Source organism: Eptesicus fuscus, chromosome 20 (genome assembly GCF_027574615.1).
Source record: "Eptesicus fuscus isolate TK198812 chromosome 20, DD_ASM_mEF_20220401, whole genome shotgun sequence".
NCBI lineage: Eukaryota > Metazoa > Chordata > Mammalia > Chiroptera > Vespertilionidae > Eptesicus > Eptesicus fuscus.
The window spans coordinates 10,504,917-10,524,928 of NC_072492.1; the positions used below are offsets into that span (position 1 = coordinate 10,504,917).

Sequence of the window (20,012 nt, forward strand, 5' to 3'; positions counted from 1 at the left end):
CTCCTGAACAATGTTCAGGAATGATTAGCATGTGAACATAGCACATCATGCACAGTGATTGGTTCTGCAGCAGTTTTTATTTATTTTATTTTTAGAGAGGAAGGGAGAGGGATCGATAGAAACATTGATGAGAGAGGAGCATTGATCAGCTGTCTCCTGCACACCCCCTAGTGGGGATGAAGCCCGCAACCCAGGCATGTGCCCTGACGGAATTGAACCAATGAACTTTTGGTTCAGGGATCCAGGCCAGCTGGGCTCTGCAGCAGTTTTCACCGCTGTCAGTCCTTGTTCCCCAGTGAGTTAAGCCACGCCCCAACCATGTGCATTTGTTTACTCTCAGTGAATAGTGAATACATGTATTTACTAGATCTATTCAGTATACATTTAAAGTTACAGTAATACATATAAAAATATTTCTGTTAAGTTAAACTTCATACAGACTTAATTTTTTTCAGACTTAATTTTAATTACACAAATGTGTCAACGTAAGTAAAAACAGGTTACTAGCTAATTTAGTTAACATACGCATTCAGAAAACCTACTTTATTTATTATATAACGGACTCTGGGCTTTAAGGGACAGTTCCCCCCACCCCCCGAATTAGTCCGTTATAGCGAGGTTTTGCTGTACTCTGGCTGCATTACGGAGGAAACACTTCTCTCTGCTTGGTAAGACCAGGGAAACCTAAAGATGCTAAGAGTTACCGACCAGGCCGCTGTGTTTCAGGCCCTGAGCTCCCCTATCCCACCCGGGGAAGCCAGACAGGATGAAACGGTGGGACATCCGGCGCCCGAGGGCGGGGCAGAGGTGGGAGTGGCACTCTCAGGTCGCTGAGTGGGGAGGAGCCAAAGGTGGAGCGTAGAACGCGCCCGCCGATGACGTCACGGACCGGCTCTCCCGTGAGCACTCGCGCTAACGCCGGTTGCTCAGCTCTCGGGGCAACGCCTGGGGCGTATCATGGCAGCTCGCCGCGCTCAGGCTGTTGGCTCCGTGAGTGCTTTTCCCTTACCCTCGTCCTTTTTTTCTTGTCTGTCCTGGATTTTCTTTCTTTTCCTGTTGCCCCCACCTTGCCTCTGCCTCCCTGACTTCGCTGGCCGTGCCTAGCGAGGGGGAACCTGTGAGGCTGCCTGTCCTACCCCTCTCACTGGTTCTGCGCATATATTTATTCTCTCACTCCTGTGGCGCCCGCTGTGATCCCTAAACACGTTTCGGTCCATTCTCTAGACTTCAAGCCCAGTGGGAAGCTAGGAGCAGACTGATGGCGAACTGTGCACTTTGGGTTTCTTGGGGGAGACCCCTGACGCGGCTGTAACTGATCATCAGGAAAAGCGTTTGAGACCCAAAGTGCGTGTAAAGAGTTCGCAAAGCAAAAAAAAAAAAAAAAAAAAAAAAATCACTGAAGGAGGGTTCAAGGCGGAGGCAAAAATATCTTTAAAGGCAAGAGGTAGAGAAGGTGTCCTTGAAAATAAGAAGTTGAGTAGTGATGGAGGAATCAGAGCTGACAGGCTTGTAAGTCTTGCTAAGCAGCGACTTGAACCTGAGGTCAACTGGGAGTTACTAAGGGTTGTAAGAAAAAGGATTGGCTGAGATTCGTGTTTTCATTTCCTGAGGTAGCAGTGTAGAAAGTGGACTAGAGAGTATCGGTTACCTTGATGTTGCAATGTAACGAGAGAGGATGATGATCCTGACCAGGCATTGATGTTGAGGTACCAGAGGTGAAGGCAGAGTGAAAAAGGAAGGGGGATAAGGACATCCAGGTTTCAGGGTGGAACTGTTTGCTTGAGGGTGCTATCTGCAGTTAGCACTAGGAAGAGGAGTGGTTTTTGTGAAAAGTTCTGTGTTGAGCATCTGGGGTGTCTGCAGGTTGGCCAGGTGGAGAGTCTTGATAGGCGCATGGATATAACTTGAGCTAAAGTAGAGGTTTAGGAACAATCAGCATCTACCAATGGCATCTGGTGGGTGAAGTCATTGAGGGGAAAATACCTAGTGTTCGCAAACTTCAGCCTATATCATTATCAATCTGGGGAGCTTATTTAAAATACTATCCCCCTCCCATTCTGATTCAGTAGGTGAGGTCATCTAAAAAAATCGCCTGCATTGGTAATAAAACAGATGGTTCTGAAGTACCACCTTGAGAGAAACAGTAGTGTTCAATGTGCCAAGCAATGGACAGGCTCTCAGAGAAACAGGGGCTTAAAAAAGCAACCAAGAGAGGAAGATACAAAAAGTGAGAATCTGGTCTTTGATTATGTTGATGGGGAGTTCTCAATGAAGACCTGGTCCAGTTTTGACAACCCTGACCATGCATGAGAGTGGCTGAGGTGGAGTGAAGGTGAAAGTCAATAGTAGGGCTGTCCACAAGGACACTGATGTGGAGGCTTGGCCAGAAAGCTAATAAAGGCCCATTGGAGGGACAGGGATAGAACTGTAATGGTTTAGAATTATCACTGAGGATCAAAAAGGATAAAAGTCCTTCCCCTAAGTGTTGTTGAACTCTGTTGGAATCCTATCCTATATAACAGGCATCCTCAAACTACGGCCCGCGGGCCACATGCGGGTGTTTTTGCCGTTTTTTTTTTTTACTTCAAAATAAGATATGTGCAGTGTGCATAGGAATTTGTTCATAGTTTTTTTTAAACTATAGTCCGGCCCTCCAACGGTCTGAGGGACAGTGAACTGGCCCCCTGTTTAAAAAGTTTGAGGACCCCTGCTATAATAATCCTATATAATAAAAGGGTAATATGCAAATTGACTCTAAGGGCGGAAGACCTGGAACCACTGGGAACGATTGGTCACTATGATGCTCACTGACCACCAGAGGGCAGACGCTCAACACAGGAGCTGCCTCCTGGTGGTCAGTGTGCTTCCACAAAGGGACCACCGCTCAGCCAGAAGCTGGCTCATGGCTGGCCAGCACAGCTGCGGTGGCAGGAGCCTCTCCCGGTGGGCCTAAGTCGTTAGTTGGACATCCCCCGAGGGCTCCCGGACTGCGAGAGGGCACAGGCCAGGCTGAGGGGCCTCCCCGCAACCCCCCCGCCCCAAGTGCACAAATTTTCATGCACCAGGCCTGTAGTTATAAAATAAAGCTGCCTAGCACTGGCAATAGGCCAAGCTGGCCCCATGCCCTAGAATTATCTACATATAGAGGCAACTGTGTGTTCAGAATGTATGATATGACAAGTATACAAAAATAGTTCATGTTCTCCTTAGGAAGCCCACATCTTAGATGAAAAGATAGTACAAGAAACAAATGCAATGGGATAGTATTATATATGTATTTAGCTTATGGGAACTCAAATGTATAGATGACTAAACAATGGAATACTAAAAATTATACTCATGTCCTTTTTTATGTACTGTTCATTATTAGACACATTTTCATTTATATTACTATAAAGTACTATATCCTATTTTTTTTTTTTTTTTTGGTACTCCTCACCTGAGGATATTTTTCCATTGATATTTTAGAGAGAGTGGAAGGGGAGAGAGAGAGGGAGAGGGAGAGATAGAGAGCAAGAAGCATAGATGTGAGAGAGAGACGTCAATTGTTTGCCTCTCGCATGCGCCCCGGTTATGTGCCCTTGACCTGAATCAAACCCAGGACCCTTCAGTCCGAGGCCTGATACTTTATCCACTGAGCCAAACAGGCTAGGACCTATGTCCTATTGTTTATGAGCAATATAAAAGATTATTTTCAAGGGTGATTTTGAACAATCTTTTTTTCAACCTGCTGGCTTTAAAGTTAGACTCTATATAAAATGGAATTCCGCTATCTTTAGTGATCATTGCTCTTGATAGAGATATGTGCAAGGTGCTATGGGAGCTCCAAGGAGGGAGCAGCATTCTACCTGGGATGGTTCACAGAGGAATATAGATTCCAGTTCAGCACTTTAAGGATCGGTGCAGGTTTGTTAGAGAAAGATGCAAGACCAAAGCTGGATGGCCAGCTGTCTGAGTTGATTGTATAGCTGGACTAAAATACTTCTAAGGTTTCTTTAAGCTCTCATTTCCTCTTTACATTTCCTTTACATTTCCTCTTCATTTACATGCCCTCTTGATTTTTTTTTTTCTGTTATTTTATTCTTCCCCAAATTTCTTGGTGGGCAGGATTGTCATGAAGTTGTTTTAACTAGATTCACTTTTCTCAGGAGCAAACCTGGCTTGAGGCTGCCCAGGCCTTCATCCAAGAGACCCTGTGTCCAGCTGGCAAGGAGCCTACTATCCAGTTCACTCAGTTGGTGATTGACTGTGTGAAGACTACCTGGTTGTCTCAGGGAAAGAACCAGGGTTTTACACTGCCCCTCAGCTACAGGTAAGGAGAGGTGGGGTTCAGGGGAAGTTCGATGTGGAGTTGAAAAGGAAGGACCTGGGAAAAGTGAGGGGAAACTTGGTAAGGGGAGGGAAAGGAATAAACACACCGCCTTCTGCCAAACATCTCCACTCCTCATCAAGCTGCTTTGCTTTTCCCATAGTTCTCCAAAGTAGGCTTAAGTTATCTTTAGAGAAGAAAAGGAAGGGAGAGGTCGAGAGAAGACTGAGAGATTTGGAGAACTCTCAAAGTGGGAAGGAAAGCTGATACTATTTCATTTTGTGTGTTAGGAAACTAAGATTCACCAAGTGCAGACAGTGTGTTTAAGAACTAAGTGTAGGGTCTCCTGAAGGTATTTTGTTGTTATTGTTGTTTTGCTTAGTACCATTTCCTAAACTGTTCTAGGCAATATTAGTAAAATAACACAAGAAAAGGGCTCCATGGCTAAGTAAATTTGAGAGACATTGGATATGATAAACTATTCTAGGAGAGTCATAAGACTCATTAACATATTGAAGGCTCTGAAATATCCTGCAAAAAGACCTCATAGAAGTATATACTGTTTTGAAAATAAGGTATATTATTCATGTGAATATTTATATATATATAGCTGCTTCTCTAATCAATATATGCAGCTATCCCTAATCAATATACAGTAGAGTTCTGCATACCTTTAGACTTTATATAAATGGTATCATTTATATATATACTAGAGGCCCGGTGCACGAAATTCGTGCATGGAGGGGGGTTGTCCCTCAGCCCAGCCTACATCCTCTCCAATCTGGGACCCCTCGAGAGATGTCCAACTGCCCGTTTAGGCCCGATCCCCAGTGGGCAGTCAGACATCCCTCTCACAATCCAGGACTGCTGGCTCCCAACTGCTCGCCTGCCTGCTTTCCTGATTGCCCCTAAATCGCTTTGCCTGCCAGCCTGATCACCCCCTAACCACTACCAGGCCAGCCTGATTGATGTCTAACTGCTCCCCTGCCACCCTGTTTGCCCCCAACTTCCCTCCTCTGTCGGCCTGGTCACCCCTAACTGCCATCCCCTGAAGGGTTGATTGCCTCCAACTGCCCTCCCTTGCCGGCCTGGTGCCTCCCAACTGCCCTCCCCTGCTGGCCATCTTGTGTCCACATAGGGACAGGATCTTTGACCACATGGGGGCATTCATATTGTGTGTTGGATTGATGGTCAATCTGCATATTACTCTTTTATTAGATAGGAGGATAGAGGCCTGGTGCGCGGGTGGGGGCCAGCTGGTTTGCCCTGAAGGGTGTCCTGGATCAGGGTGGGGTTCCCTTGGGGCGTGGAGAGGCCTGAGCGAGGGGCCTGTGGTGGTTTGCAGGCCAGCCAAGCTGCTGGTGACCCAAGCAGAGGTCCTGGTATCTGGAATTTATTTACCTTCTACAATTGAAACTTTGTAGCCTGGAGCAGAGCCAAGCCTCCTGCTGGATCCGTGGCTGCCGCTTGGATTTGTTTACCTTCTATAATTGAAACTTTGTTTCCTTGAGTGGAAGCCTGGGCCCGCCAGAGTGTGTGGAAAGCTTAGCTTCTTCTGTTGCCGGGGAAACCCAATGGTAGCCATCTTAGCTGGGGTTAATTTGCATACTCGCCCTGATTGGTTGGTGGGCGTGGCTTGGCTGGTGGGCATGGCAGAGTGATGGTTAATTTGCATATTATCCTTTTATTAGAGAGGATATGTCTTTTGTGAGTATACATATCACTGTATATTTATCTTTTAAAAAAAAAAAAAAAAAGTAGAAATCTGTTTAGCTTTGTTTAAGTTGTCATTTACCAAACTTATTTGAGAACAGGATATATTTTCCCTGACACTCCCTTAACCTGCATGTAATTTGGGAAACACTTCAATAAGCTTGGCAATCTGTCTGTCAGTGAAGGCAGGGGATCTTTGGTGAGAAGACGGTGTAATTGTACTCTGTGTTTCCAAAATACCATTTTCAAAATTCTGTGTAATTTCTCATCCATGGACTTTATTATACACCAGTGGTAAATAACAAGTATTGCAGAAGATATGGAGAAAAGGGAACCATTGTAAACTATTGGTGGGAATGTAAATTAGTGCAGCCACTATGGAAACACTATGGTGGTTTCTCAAAAATCTAAAGAGTAGAACTCCCATATGATCCAGCAATTCTTCTTCTGGGTATTTGAAAAATATGAAAACACTTACATATAAAGATATACAGTATGTACCCAATGTTCATTGCAGCATTATTTACAATAATCAAGTCTTGGAAGCATCCTAGCTGGTTTCGCTCAGTGGCTAGAGCTGTGGACTGAAGGGTCCTGGGTTAGATTCTGGTCAAGGGCCCCATGCCCAGGTTGGGGGCTTGATCCCCAGTAGGGGGCATGCAGGAGGCAGCCAATAAATGATTTTCTCTCATCATTGATGTTTCTATCTCTCTCCCTTCCTCTCTGAAATCAATAAAAATATTAAAAATAAATAAATGAATAAAATAAAATAAATGATCATGACCTTCTAAGTATATGGAACATCTGAAAAACTTAAAAAAAAAAAAAAGACTTGGAAGCAACCTAAGTGTCCCTGATGGATGATTAGATAAAGAAGATGTGGTACATATACATACATATTCAGTGGAATACAATTCAGCCATAAATTGCCATTTGTAACAACATGAATGGATCTTGAAAGTATTATGCTAAGTGAAATAAGTCAGAAAAGGACAAAAACTGATTATTTCACTCATGTGGAATATAAAATAAAAAGTCACAAATAAAACAAAAACTCATAGATATAGACAATAGAATGGTAATTATCAGGGAGAAACAGGGTGCGGGGAGGGTGAAATGGGTAAAGGGATCACATATATGGTATTGGAAGGAAATTAGACTTTGTGTGGAAAGCACTTCAGAAGAGTACACAGATGTTGACTTATAATCTAGTACACCTGAAAATTTTATAATGTTATTAATCACTGTTACCCCAATAAATGTAATATAAAAAAAATTAACATCAACAAGGATGGGGGAAATTTTCTAAACTGGAATACTAAGAGAAATATCTGTATTAAAATGTTATTCAGCCCTAGCCGGTTTGGCTTAATGGGTGGAGCCTTGGCCTGCGGACTGAAGTGTCCCAGGTTCGATTCTGGTCAAGGGCAATAAAAAAAAAAAATAAATAAAATGTTATTCATAGCCCTGATCGAGTGGCTCAGTTGGTTAGCATCATCCCAATATGCCAAGGTTGCAGGTTCGATCTTTGGTCAAGGCACACCAAAGAAGCAGCAACCAATGAATAAATAAATAGAATAACAAATTGATTTTTTTTCTCTCTCCCTTCCTCTATCAAATCAATAAAAAATGTCATTCATAACTACACAGAAAGGGAAAATATATACTTCAACTGGTTAGCTTCAAAATAAAGACAAGCCGAAACTGGTTTGGCTCAGTGGATAGAGCGTCAGCCTGCGGGCTGAAAGGTCCCAGGTTCGATTCCAGTCAAGGGCATGTACCTTGGTTGCGGGCACATTCCCAGTGGGGGGTGTGCAGGAGGCAGCTGGTAGATGTTTCTCTCTCATCGATGTTTCTGGCTCTCTATCTCTCTCCCTTCCTCTCTGTAAAAAATCAATAAAATATATTTTTTTAAAAAAGAATAGCTTCAGAAAAGCTGAATTTTAAAAATAAAGACAAGAAGGATCGCAAATAAATAAATAAACCAGTGGTAACTAAAATTGCTGTTCCACCAGAATGTAAATCAGCACCCTACTGTCTTCATTGAGAAAGTCTTGCCTGCAAAAAAGAGCTGAACTAAACAGTGTGCTTATTGACATTGTGGTTAGCCAGGTCCTTAAGGCTAGATTTTTAAAACCTTAAAATTTGCCATATTTGATTCAGTTCTTTTTTATAAGAAGTAAAATGTTACAAATTTAGTGAAGTCCCCTAAGTGCTCTATCCTGATCCAGTTCTCCTCTATCCCTTCTCCTTAAGCAGTCTCCCTCCCTCTCTCCCTTCCTCTTTCCCCCCTTCAATCAATTAAACTTTTCCCTTAGTCCATTTTCCCCATTGACCTTTCCTTGGGATATTGGGAGATTTGTCAGGGTTGAGTGTAACTTTCTAGGTTTGGACACAACTTTGCTCCCTTCCTTCTGCAGCTTTGTCTCAGTACAGGACCTCAAGAGCCACCAGCACCTTCCATGCTGCAGCCACCTGTCCTGGAGCAGCACTGCATATCAGGCCTGGGCCCAAGAGGCTGGACTCAGTGGGACTGCCCTCCCCCGGGAGCGGCTGTTACTTTTAGGGACACTAACAGACTTACCAGAGGACTTGGAACAAGGGTGCAGAAATGGAAGCCTCTATGTGAAAGATAACACTGGTATCCTGGGCTGTGAGGTGAGTAGGAAGGGGGACGTCAGATGCCTCAGATCCTACCTAACAAGAATGGTGTCTAGGGAGTGAGGCAATTAAGTGTCGGGGAACTAAGGTGGAAGGAAGTAAAAGGGATGCTTATTAACCCTTGATTTTGGTCTTTCCTAGCTCATAGATCTGGATCTTTCTTGGTTGGGCCATCTCTTTCTGTTCCCCAGTTGGAGTTACCTTCCTCCTGCCAAGTGGAATTCCTCAGGAGAAGGGCACTTGGAGCTCTGGGGTGTCCCTGTGCCAGTGTTTCCCTTGACCATCAGCACTGGCCCTCCGACCCCTATTCCTGTTCTCTACCCGGAGGCTGCTTCCCGCCTCCTCAGGCACAGGTAATTCTTCCCTCTCCAGCGAAGGAGGATGGTGAGTCAATGGAAAGAAGGAGAGAAAGGTATTGAGAGTAATATTGATGAGATGCTCCGAATAAAGGGAATAATATGAATACCTATGGAAAAATGGAAATTTTTAATCACAATTGGAAGGGAAGGAATTTGCAGGGGAATAGAAGAGAAATAATGACTTTTTCCTCTCTTCTTTCTACCTTCTTTAGAAGCAAGCTCAGAGTTATACGGCCAAACCTGGCTGGGAAGCTGGTTCGATTGAGTGCTCTGGTGAAAAGTAAAAAGAAAGCTTACTTCATCGCATCTCTCGGTGAATTATCCCCACCTGGCAGCCAAGCTGGCAGCCATGTATCCATCATTGTGCAGGTGAGGATTAGGGTCAATCCAAGGTGTTTACTTTTACTAGCATTCTCCTACTTTGATATTTCTCATTTTCCTATGCAACTGCCAAGAACATTCCTTTTTCATCCTGACCTGGGACCCTTCAGTCCACAAGCCACGCTCTATCCACTGAGCCAAACCAGCCAAGGCTGTTGCCTCTTATTGAATTCCTCTTCCCACTTCAAGATGTCCTTCAAGTTCCTCTTCTTTCACTTGGCCTTTCTAATCATCCCAGCCCATCCTTAGTAAATGTGTATTCTCTGTGCCTCTTGGTCATACATGGCTCCATGTTATTACTTGGGTTTGTGTCTGTGTTCCCCAGTGGTTTGAAATATGTTGGAGAAGAGGGAACAGTATTATACTTCCCATTACATCTATCCTAATACTGGATACATACGTACCCAGTGCATATTGATTAAATAAATAGAAATGGTTTATACGTTATAGAGTGAGAGAGGGGAAATGCAAAAAGGATATAAGTTTCTGAATGGAATATTTATGTATTTGGAAGGAAGTTTTAGGGATTGTTTGTCTCTTGGGGGAGGGATTTGGCATCTCCTAAGAGAGAGGAAAGATCCTAAAAGTTCTATGGCTTAAGATTTAATTGGCAAACAAGGAAGATGAGGGAAGGAAAGCTCATGAGGGCAGGTTTTTGAGGTTAAATTATGATGGAAAGGGACAGAAGGATAGCTTGTGAGAAGCATCTCGTGTACCATGTTGCCTGCCTCTGCACAAGCCAGGTCCCCGCCCAGCTGGTTTGGCACCAAGCCCTTCGGCCGGGTAGGGCCTATGTGCTGACAGAGCTGCGCGCATCCAAGATTCATGGTCACCGTTACCGTGTTTGGACGACCAACCCCTCCTCTCATCTGTTGCCGCTGAAATCAGAATGTGTGCGAGAGCTGGACCTGGACCTGGAGTTGGGCAGAACTCTCTTGGAGGCTGACCCCAAGCCACTCCCCAGGACAAGCAACATCCAAGACAGGCAGGAGCAAAAAGGTCTTTCCCGGGACTCCAGACTCCTGTCATATACGGTAAGCATAAGGGAGAGGTCCTAGAGCTTGAGGGGCAGGAAATGTGGGTCTCCAAAGAGGAAGGAAATGGGAATCAACTGGCCCTTTGACCTCTTTGCAGGGAACCGTCACTGGCGTGCTGAATCAGCCTGCTGGCCTCTATGAGCTGGATGGGCAGCTGGGGCTCTGCCTTTCCTACCAGCAGTTCCATGGCCTCAGACGGGTGGTGCGGCCAGGAGTCTGTCTGGAGGTATGTGAGGGATCGGGGCTGCTGACAAAAAGAGGCTTCACAGCAGCTTCTTCTGCCTTTATAGGCTGGTCTTGTTTGGCAGCAGGGTGGGAACCTTTACAACAAAAATATAAAAATAGTAAGTGTGTATTGGGGGGTGGGCATGTGCATTTGTTAAGAATGATTTGGATGAGAGCTCAGATCAGAAAGTAGAGTCTGGGGCAAAAGGAGGAGGGCTTGGGACCAGAGCATCTCCTTCCAGAAGGGCCCTCTAACTGGAGGAGGAGATGTTGGAGCTGAAACGCAGGGGTAGTGAGGGCCAGAATGATGTCAGGTAGCCTGGTGAGTAGGGAAGCCACGCCAGCCAGGAGCCCCCTGGCCCAGGGAAGGACTGAGTGGAGCTGATGAGAGATGAAGGTTTACCCCGGGACAGTGGGTTGTGATGGAAGGTGAGGCGTGGAGGATGAAAGGAAATGACCTGTATGGAAGAAATTGGGTTTCTCTTGGAACCCAGGCAGTGGAAAACTGTAGCAACTCTGCGTGGGGTCACTGAGTTACCTTCACCTCTGCTTCTTCACCTTTTCTGCTTCCCCAGCTCCAGGATGTTCACCTCCTCCAGTCCGTGGGTGGAGGGACAAGAAGGCCAGTGCTAGCCGCTTGTCTCCGTGGTGCTGTTCTACTTCGGGGCTTCTCTCGTCAGAAGCCTGAGACTCAGTCTTCCCTCCAGGCCTGGGGGGCCTCCCTGTATGAGCAGCTGGTATGGGAACGTCAGTTAGGACTTCCCCTCTACCTGTGGGTTACCAAGGCCCTGGAGGAGCTGGCCTGCAAGTGAGGAGGATGAGGGTCCGGGCTGGGGTGGCACTGGGGGTGGGACCCCACCTCTGTGAGGGAAGCAGGACCCTGGAAGAGGAAGGGTCCTGGGAAAGTGACTCAGCTTCTTTCCCAAGGCTGTGCCCCCATGTGCTGAGACACCACCAGTTCCTGCAGTGCTCCTCTCCTGGGAGCCCCAGCCTGGGCCTGCAACTCCTGGCTCCCACCCTGGATGTTCTAGCTCCACCATGCGTCCCCAGTCGGAACGCACACAAGGAGATCCTTGAAGAGCCACATTGCTGTCCACTCCAGAAGGTGTGAGGATGTGGGGGAAACGGGGTGGCGGGGGATACGTGGGATGCCCCATCTGATTTCTCTTCTCTTCTGACAGTACACTCGGCTGCAAACTCCTTGCTCCTTCCCCACTCTGGAAGCCCTGAAAGAGGAAGGGCGCTGCAGGGCCTGGACTTCCTTTGACCCCAAGACCCTCCTGTCCGCCCCAGAAGTTTCTCACCTGACCAGTTGCCAACTCAATCAGCGCCTGGCCTGGTCCTGGCTCTGTCTGCTGCCCTCCACCTTCCATCCAGCCCAGGTAAGTGGGGCTCCAGCAGGGATAGGGCACTTCCTCTTCTTGCCATTCTCACTGTCACTGTCATAGTCATTTCTCATCATGTTACTGGCTAGCCTTCTAACTAGACCACCCCCTCCCTGCAGCAACTAGAAAGAGTGAGGTAAAATGTAACTTGGATTACAAAAGTCTCTTGCTTTAAATCCTTTTGTTGTTTTTCCCAGTGCACGTAAAATAAAATGCCAACTTCTTCTTATGTCTGCTGAGGTCCTCTAACTTTGATTTGAACACTTTCTCTCCTACTACCAAGTGTGTGAACGCATGTGTGTGTGTTTTCACGTCTGTCTTCCCCACTCACATATAAGTTCTTTTAGGTTAGAGGCCATGTCTCTTTTGTTTACTTTGTAGCTAACGTTTAACACAGTACCTGGCATATAATAGATGCTCAATATTTGCTTAATAAATACTTGATACCTTGGCTTTCATCTCTCCACAGGTTTTACTTGGGGTTCTGGTGGCTTCATCTCATAAAGGTTGTCTGCAGCTTCGGGACCAAAGTGGTTCCCTCCCCTGCCTGCTCCTCAACAAGCACTCGCAGCCCGTCTCCGACCCCCGGCTCATAGGTGTGGAGGCCAGAAGTAGAGAGAAGGTGGTCGTGGGGTAGAGGGTCTCAGAACAGGGGTTGAGAGGAAGCACCTGCTGGGATTTTCTAGAGATGCCAAGGTGGCATGCGTTAATCACGTTTGGGAGACTGGTATGAGCAAGTAGAGAAAAGGAGCAAGGGGTTCCCTAGCCAGACCTCCAGTTCCCTACCTTGTGCCTAACGTGCACACCAGATGGCAGCTCCCACTTCCCACATTCTTGTTTGGAGACTAATGGTCTTACTGGACCCACGGAGATTTGTAGGCAAGGAAATTGGGGAAAGCAAAATGTTATTAGATCTGGGCACAGGCAGGCTGGTATGGATTTGTGAGAAAGGCGATCGATGCCTTTCAGCCTCGGAGGCCAGGGGTGGGACTGGACATGCGGGCGGAATGGCTTCCCTTGGAGTGTCGTCCCTCTGAGGTGGGGTCAGGCCAGGTCTAGGTTGGGCAGCAAGACCGGCAGGATGGGCTGCTTTGCTTCCCATTCCACGGTTCTCTCCTCTTGCCAAACAGAAAACTTCTTCCCTCTAGGCTGCTTGGTGCGGGCCGAGCGGTTCCAGTTGGTCATAGAGAGGAATGTCAGGAGCAGCTTTCCATCCTGGAAGGAGCTGAGCATGGCAGGCTTCATCCAGGAGCAGCAGGCCAGGTTGGCCTCTTGGGGTAGTGGCTATCCTCCAAGTCTCTAAGGGAAAGGGGAAGGGCCTGGAGCAGGTGTTGGAATGCTGGGGCCGCAACACCCAATGCCCGTCTCACTAAGAAACCTGTTCCTTTCTCCCAACAGAGTCTATGTCCAGTTCTTTCTGGCTGATGCCCTGATCTGGCCTATGCCCAGACCTTTCCTTCACTCAGCCACCTCCTCAACACCTCCTCAGACAGAGCCCACCCTCCCCGAGGGTGCCCACATAGGACAGAGCCGGCTGTTCTTGCTGTCCCACAAGGAGGCACTGATGAAGAGGAACTTTTGTGTCCCCCCAGGAGCCAGTCCAGAGGTGGCCAAGCCCACCCTCAGTTTCCACATATCAGGGAGCTGGCTCGGGGGTACCCAGAGGAAGGAGGGAACTGGTTGGGGCCCACCTGAGCTCAAGGGAGATGAGAACAAGGATCAGAAGGTAAGCTGGGACTTCAAAGATCTAGGGCTTGACCTGTGTGGCCCTGGCTCCTGTCTGGAACACAAGGACCCTGCTGTCCTTCCTCACAGGTTCTCCTCATCTTTATTGGCCCCTCAGTCCGCTGGTTCGAGTTCTTGCACCCCGGGCAAGTGTACCGACTCGTGGCTCCTGGCCCTCCCGTGAGTGCCCTACTTCATCAGGCCCTTCCCCAGAAAGCTTTTTTTGGTGTGGGATCTGGAGAGGAAGTGCCAGTGCCTGGTCACTCTCTAGGTCTCCTAGCAGAAAGGTAGATCTTGATCAAATCGAAAGATTGTCTGTGTCTAAGTCCCTTCCTTCATCCGGCTCCAGAGAGAAAACAAAATTGGGTCAGAGTATTTTGTGAGCCTTCCTCAGGACCAGGACACACTCAGAGTCCATTGTCTTCCCATTTCCTGGCAGACACCAGCATTGTTTGAGGAGGGTGGTTCATCCTGCATATCGCAGCGTCCTCTGGAGTTGGCCGGCTGTACATCCTGCCTCACTGTCCAGGATGCATGGACCCTGGAACTTGAGCGCGCCCAGGACATCCCAGATATGCCGAGTATCAGCAAGGCACTGCCTGAATCCTCGCTGACGGACCTGCTCAGTGACAAGTAAATGTCTGCCAGCTTCTCCAGCTCATTGGGCTGCTCTCTCCTCCTCTGCCGTGGTTAGAGATGGTGAATGGTCCGTTCTCTGCTACAGCGTGTTTCTTTCCTGTGACTTAGCTCCTACAGGAAGATGTCGGTGTAAGATGGAAATTGTGTTTCATACCTGATTTCCCCCCAGCATGTTAATGTTTTAAAGTGATCATGAGCAGGCTTTCTCACAAGTCAGGAAAAGCCTTGGAATAAGAGGAAATGTAAGAAACATTAAAAAAAAAATGTAAGGACAAACGCTGAGAATCTAGAGAAGAGCCTTCCTTTAGTACAAGAAGTGGCTTATGGCTTCAGGAACAACTATACGTCCCTCATGTAAGCTTTTTGGGGTAGCTGCAAGTGCAAATGAAGAGGCTGCAGAGAGCCGGAGCCAGTTTGGCTCAGTGGATAGAATATCAGCCCATGGGTCCCCGGTTCCATTCTGGTCAAGAGTACGTATCTCGGTTGCAGGATGCATGCAGGAGGCAACCAATTGATGTGTCTCTCTCACATTTCTCTCACATCGATGTTTCTCTTTCTCCCATCTCCTCCTTCCTTCCACTCTGTCTAAAAATCAATGGAGCCCGCCTGGCTGCATGGCTGAGTGGTTGAATGTCAACCTATGGACCAAGAGGTCACTATTTGATTCCTGGTTGAGGCACATGCCCAGGTTGCAGGCTGATCTCTAGTGTGGGGCGTGCAGGAGGCAGCTGATCAATGATTCTCTCTCATCATTGATGTTTCTCTTTCTCTCCCTCTCCCTTCCTCTCTGAAATCAATACAAATATATATTTTATTAAATCAATGGAAAAATATCCTTGGGTAAGGATTAACAATGAAAATAAATTTAAAATAAGAAGCTGCATGCCCTAGTCGGTTTGGCTCAGTGGATAGAGCGTCGGCCTGTGGACTCAGGGGTCCCAGGTTCGATTCTGGTCAAGGGCATGTGCCTTGGTTGCGGGCACATTCCCAGTGGGGAGTGTGCAGGAGGCAGCTAATCCATGTTTCTCTCTCATTGATGTTTCTGACTCTCTTTCCTTCTCCCTTCCTCTCTGTAAAAAAAATCAATAAAATATATTTTAAAAAAAGAAGCTGCAGAGATATTTCCCCTTATTAAACAAGCAAACAAAACCCTACTGAATTCTAGGTGTAATTTTTATGAAACTGGTCTCTACTAGAAGTGAATTTTTTTTCCCCTTTAATATGTTTTTTATTGATTTTAGAGAGGAAGGAAGAGGGGGAGAGAGAGAAACATCAATGATGAAGAGAATCATTGATTGGCTGCCTCCTGCAAGCCCACACTGGGGATAGAGCCTGCAACCCCGGCATGTGCCCTTGATCAGAATCGAACCCAGGACCCTTCAGTCCACAGGCTGATGCTCTATCCACTGAGCCAAACCAGTTAAGGCAAAAGTGAATGTTTTTAAGGATCTATGATTTGAAGGTATATGTAGATAATGGGATGACTGAAATGGAAGTGGAGACTTAATTCTGCTGGTGTACTTCTTGGTAAGACCTCTGGTTACTAAGTTGTATAGGTTTTGAGTTATCTGCCACAACCTTATTTTTGCCATAAGCCCTGTTACTTTTAGTGTGTGATTCAACACAGCATGAGATTTTTCAGAACCTTATAGATGACTTTCTAGCAGAGACTGGCTACGTTTTCTGTCCTTGGACCTGACTCTCCATTCTCTGCTTTCTTATGCCTCCATTCTCACTCTATTTTTTTGACCCTTCAGCGTCACCGATTCCTTGGTGTCTTTCTCAGCTGAGATTCTGTCGCGGACTCTGTGTGAACCACTTCCTGCTGCTACCTGGACAAAGCCTGGTAATGACACCTCCTTTGGGGGAAGGTATAAAATGGAGTGATGGGACCTTGTGATCCAGACAGATACCACTGACCCCTCCCCTTTCCTTCTGTAGGGAGCACTGAAGCCAGGAGAGGGTGTGTGAAGATAACTGTAGCTGTGGAGACTGCTGATTGTGAATTCCCCCCTCACTTGGACATATATATCGAAGGCCCACACTTGCCTCCCCCACTAGGACTCCTTCCAGGAGCCCGAGTCTACTTTAACCAGCTGGAGAAAAGAGTTTCCAGGTAAAGATCTACGCAGCTGGCCTTGCCTCCTCTTCGTACTGATGTGGTTTTCTTGAATGTTCACCCCTACCTAACTATGCTACAACGACACCTCCTTTTTGATATTACGTTCAATATGTTATGCCCTCCACCCTCATGAGATGTTCCAGCCCAGTCCTTCCCTCAGCTTCCCTCCTTTAATAGAGCCTGGGCTAGGGTGCATTCCTCAGGGGAGTGGCCAAGCCTGTTCCCAGTTCCAACCTCAAATTGACTTCTTTCTCCTCCTCTTCTACTTGCAGATCCCACAATGTTTACTGTTGTTTCCAGTCATCCACTTATATGCAGGTCCTGAGTTTCCCCCCGGAAACCACAGTCAGGTCAGTGCCCCAGGTCCTGATCTCCAAACTTCACAGCCTCACATCTGCGTCCCACACATGTTCCTGGTTCTGGGATTTTTGCCATAACTACAGTCATTCCCAAGCCTAGCAGAATGTGTTGAGTCAGAGTCCCAAATAAAAAATGCCCAATACTTGTCATTTTACCCAGAAAGATGTGGTGTTCTAAGCTCTTTTCAGGCTAAAATGCAACTATCTTTTCTTGGCTAACATCTTGGTTGGTCAAGCCTGAGAAATAATTGATGACGATTTGATATCAGAAATCAAAATGGGGACCATGGGGCTCCAGGAGAGCATGGACACCACTGTTATCTCCATCCCTAAGCCTGCTGAGTCCTCCCAGACATACCGAGCCTTCAGAACCCCTTTGACGATTTCTTGACACCTGTCTCTCTGGCTCTTTTAGTGTTCCTCTGCCCCACGTCTACCTGGCGAGACTGCTACAGGGTGGCCAGACCCCATTCCAGGCCATTGCCTCTTGCCATATTGTTTCTGTCTTCAGCCTTCAGCTCCTCTGGGTGTGTGCTCACTGTACCAGCCTCTCCATCCAGGTATGGGCGGGGCAGGCTGAGCTGGGTGCTTTGGTGCAGAGGGTTGTGATGGGACCAAGAGGATTTTTCCAACCACTTTCTTCATCCCAGGGAAGGTGTACTCATCAGGGCTCCACTTGCCCCACTCAGACATCTGTAAGCCAGGCCAGCATCAGGTGAGAGCACAAAGTGGGCACCTATCACCCCATTAATTTCCCTATTACACGACTTTGCCTGTGTGCTGTTTCTGTGTTAACATAATTCTTGGCTTGTGGGAATTGCTTTGATAAATATTTTTGAATGAATAAGGGTAAGTAAGTTAAAGATGACTCAGTGGAGAGGGAGGCATGTTGGGTTCAGGTGACTGGCCCCTGGGTTTGCTCTGGGAGTCTCTATTTCTACCCCAGGCTCCTGGTGGAGGATGGGACTGCTGAAGCTGTGGTGACCTGTCGGAACCATCATGTGGCAGCAGCACTAGGGCTGTGTCCTAGTGAGTGGGCCTCCCTCCTGGAGCTTGTCAGAGGACCAGGGAAAGTGGCCTTGCAGTTTATAGGGCCTGGAGCCCAACCTGAGGTGAGATGTGGCTGGGAGGTGGGGCTCAGATACCCAGGTTCCTGAGTGTTTCGTAAAGAGTTTAGGAATTTTGAGTTCTGATTAATCCTGAGCTTCCCTTTCTAGTCCTCAGCGAAGACTGATGAGCCCTTGACCCTCTTCCTCCGGACACTTTGTACCAGCCTCTCTGTCCTCCGCCCTATTGTACTTTCTTTTGAGCTTGAGAGGAAACCCTCCAAGATCATCCCTTTAGGTAAGGAAGTAAGGATGGAAGGGTGGGGGTATAGACAGATGGGTCCCAGGAGGAAGAGTAATTAGGAATTGATAAGGGATTTCTGGGGTTGGGGAGGAGAATGGTGGATGGGACTAACAACCACATGCATAGGACATACATTTTCTTCTCTTCCTATTTCAGAACCTCCTAGGCTACAGCAATTCCAGTGTGGGAAGCTTCCTCTCCTGACTCATGTGAATCCCAGGATCCAGTTGTCATGTCTGTCTATCCAGGAGCCTGAGCACTCCAGCTCCCTGGGGGCATTTGCTTCCTCCTGCCTCGAAACTGCAACAGTGGCCTGAAAGGTCTCCTGCCCTGCTGGAACACTGGGCCCCTGCTTCTCCCACTCGTTGTGGCCCTCACCTTCGTGGTGATTGAACTAGGACTCCAGATCCCTGTATTCACTAACTGCTACCCTACTGTAATTTCTCCTCCATATTCTTTCTGTTGCCAGCCTGCCTTGGAGAAATAGTGGAAATAGGCAACTCCTGGCACTATTGATACTTCCTCTCTGGTTGGGCTAAAGCCACCTGCACTCATAGGTGGCCCTGAGCACCTGGGTTCTGTCTTTGTGGCAGGGGCTAGAGGAACAAGACACTTGCCTCTTGTGGGGGTACTTGTGACAGGCCCCTTGGCCTGCAATAAAGCTCTAGTGATGTTTTACATTTGTGCAATCTGTGAGGTCCCAGGTCTCCTGACCTGGCAGCCGCCCATTGTTCACCATCATTCCCGTCCTTGTTTTCCACCAATGCCAAAACTGGTTTTAAGAGCTCTGATCCAGCAGAAGAAATTATACCAAAAGTCAGGCCCAAAGGGAGTACATTGGGGAGTTGGAGGCAGGTTAGACACCATTGCTGATGGTGTCAGTCAGCAAGAATGGAAGAAGTCATGTATGCAAGCCTAGAGTTGTTGGGAAATACAAATGGGTTAAGAGGGTGAAGTTGAGGGAGCGCCAACATTAGAAGAGTCATGTGAGGAACCTATACTATGGAACCTCAGTAAAGGGGTCAGTGCTGTGGGTTTCCCATGGGTCAGGCCTAAGGCAAATTCTTGATCCACACCAGTAGGAATGAAACCAGTAGGAATTCCTAAGTCAGAACCCAGACTTAGGGTTGCAGAATCAATTAGTTGGGGTACGCATACATTTGGCCCGAATTCTCCCATTTCTTCCCTGGGAGCTGCTTACTCAATGAAAAAGAACCTGACCACACCTCTTAAAGCCATTCAGAGGGCATTTCTTTATGTTTTTTTAAAGATCACTTCTAATCAGCATTTGGGAAGCTTTTAGAGCAAAACTAGTATTGCACAAAAATTCTCTATTAAATTGTGTTGGCTACATATTTTAAAGTTGCACATATGTATATTCAAGTTCGCAAGGTTGCATTACCGGCCGGTTAGCTCAGTTGGTTAGAGCGTGGTGCTAATAACGCCAAGGTCGCGGGTTCGATCCCCGTACGGGCCAGCGGACTGGGTCTTTTTCTTCTTACTCATGCTACTGCCAGGAAGCTCTTTCCCAGAGCCAGTTGCTTTCTGACTGCAAACAACACAGGCCCCACTGCCTTTCAAAACCCGAATTGTTAGCGCACTTAAACCTTTTGAAGGGTGCTCCCTCAACTAGAGCGCAGAGAGCGTTCCCCGGAGGCTTCCGCGTCTTCATTTCCCTGGGAGCGCGTTGTTGGAGGCGGGTGGGAGAAAGGGGAAGATCTGGGACAAGGATTCCAGAAAGGCGGTG

The 20,012-nt window shown here is 47.3% G+C and overlaps 1 protein-coding gene and 1 non-coding gene across 2 annotated transcripts; both read left to right on the plus strand.

The window, feature by feature from the left end:
* The first annotated feature begins 957 nt into the window (after positions 1-957).
* Positions 958-18,943, plus strand: CTC1 (CST telomere replication complex component 1). The gene is made up of 23 exons (XM_008153594.3): positions 958-990; positions 4,149-4,312; positions 8,443-8,680; positions 8,825-9,036; positions 9,255-9,411; positions 10,167-10,457; positions 10,558-10,686; positions 11,261-11,493; positions 11,613-11,790; positions 11,867-12,067; positions 12,540-12,666; positions 13,219-13,333; positions 13,469-13,796; positions 13,886-13,975; positions 14,235-14,428; positions 16,192-16,280; positions 16,376-16,550; positions 16,829-16,906; positions 17,331-17,475; positions 17,566-17,630; positions 17,862-18,027; positions 18,133-18,259; positions 18,422-18,943. Exons 1-23 carry the CDS (start codon positions 958-960, stop codon positions 18,580-18,582), a joined length of 3,696 nt encoding a protein of 1,231 aa, XP_008151816.2. The 3' UTR covers positions 18,583-18,943.
* A 725-nt stretch (positions 18,944-19,668) lies between these two features.
* On the plus strand, positions 19,669-19,742 carry TRNAI-AAU (transfer RNA isoleucine (anticodon AAU)). The gene has a single exon. It is a non-coding gene; the product is annotated as a tRNA-Ile (tRNA).
* Positions 19,743-20,012: the final 270 nt, after the last annotated feature.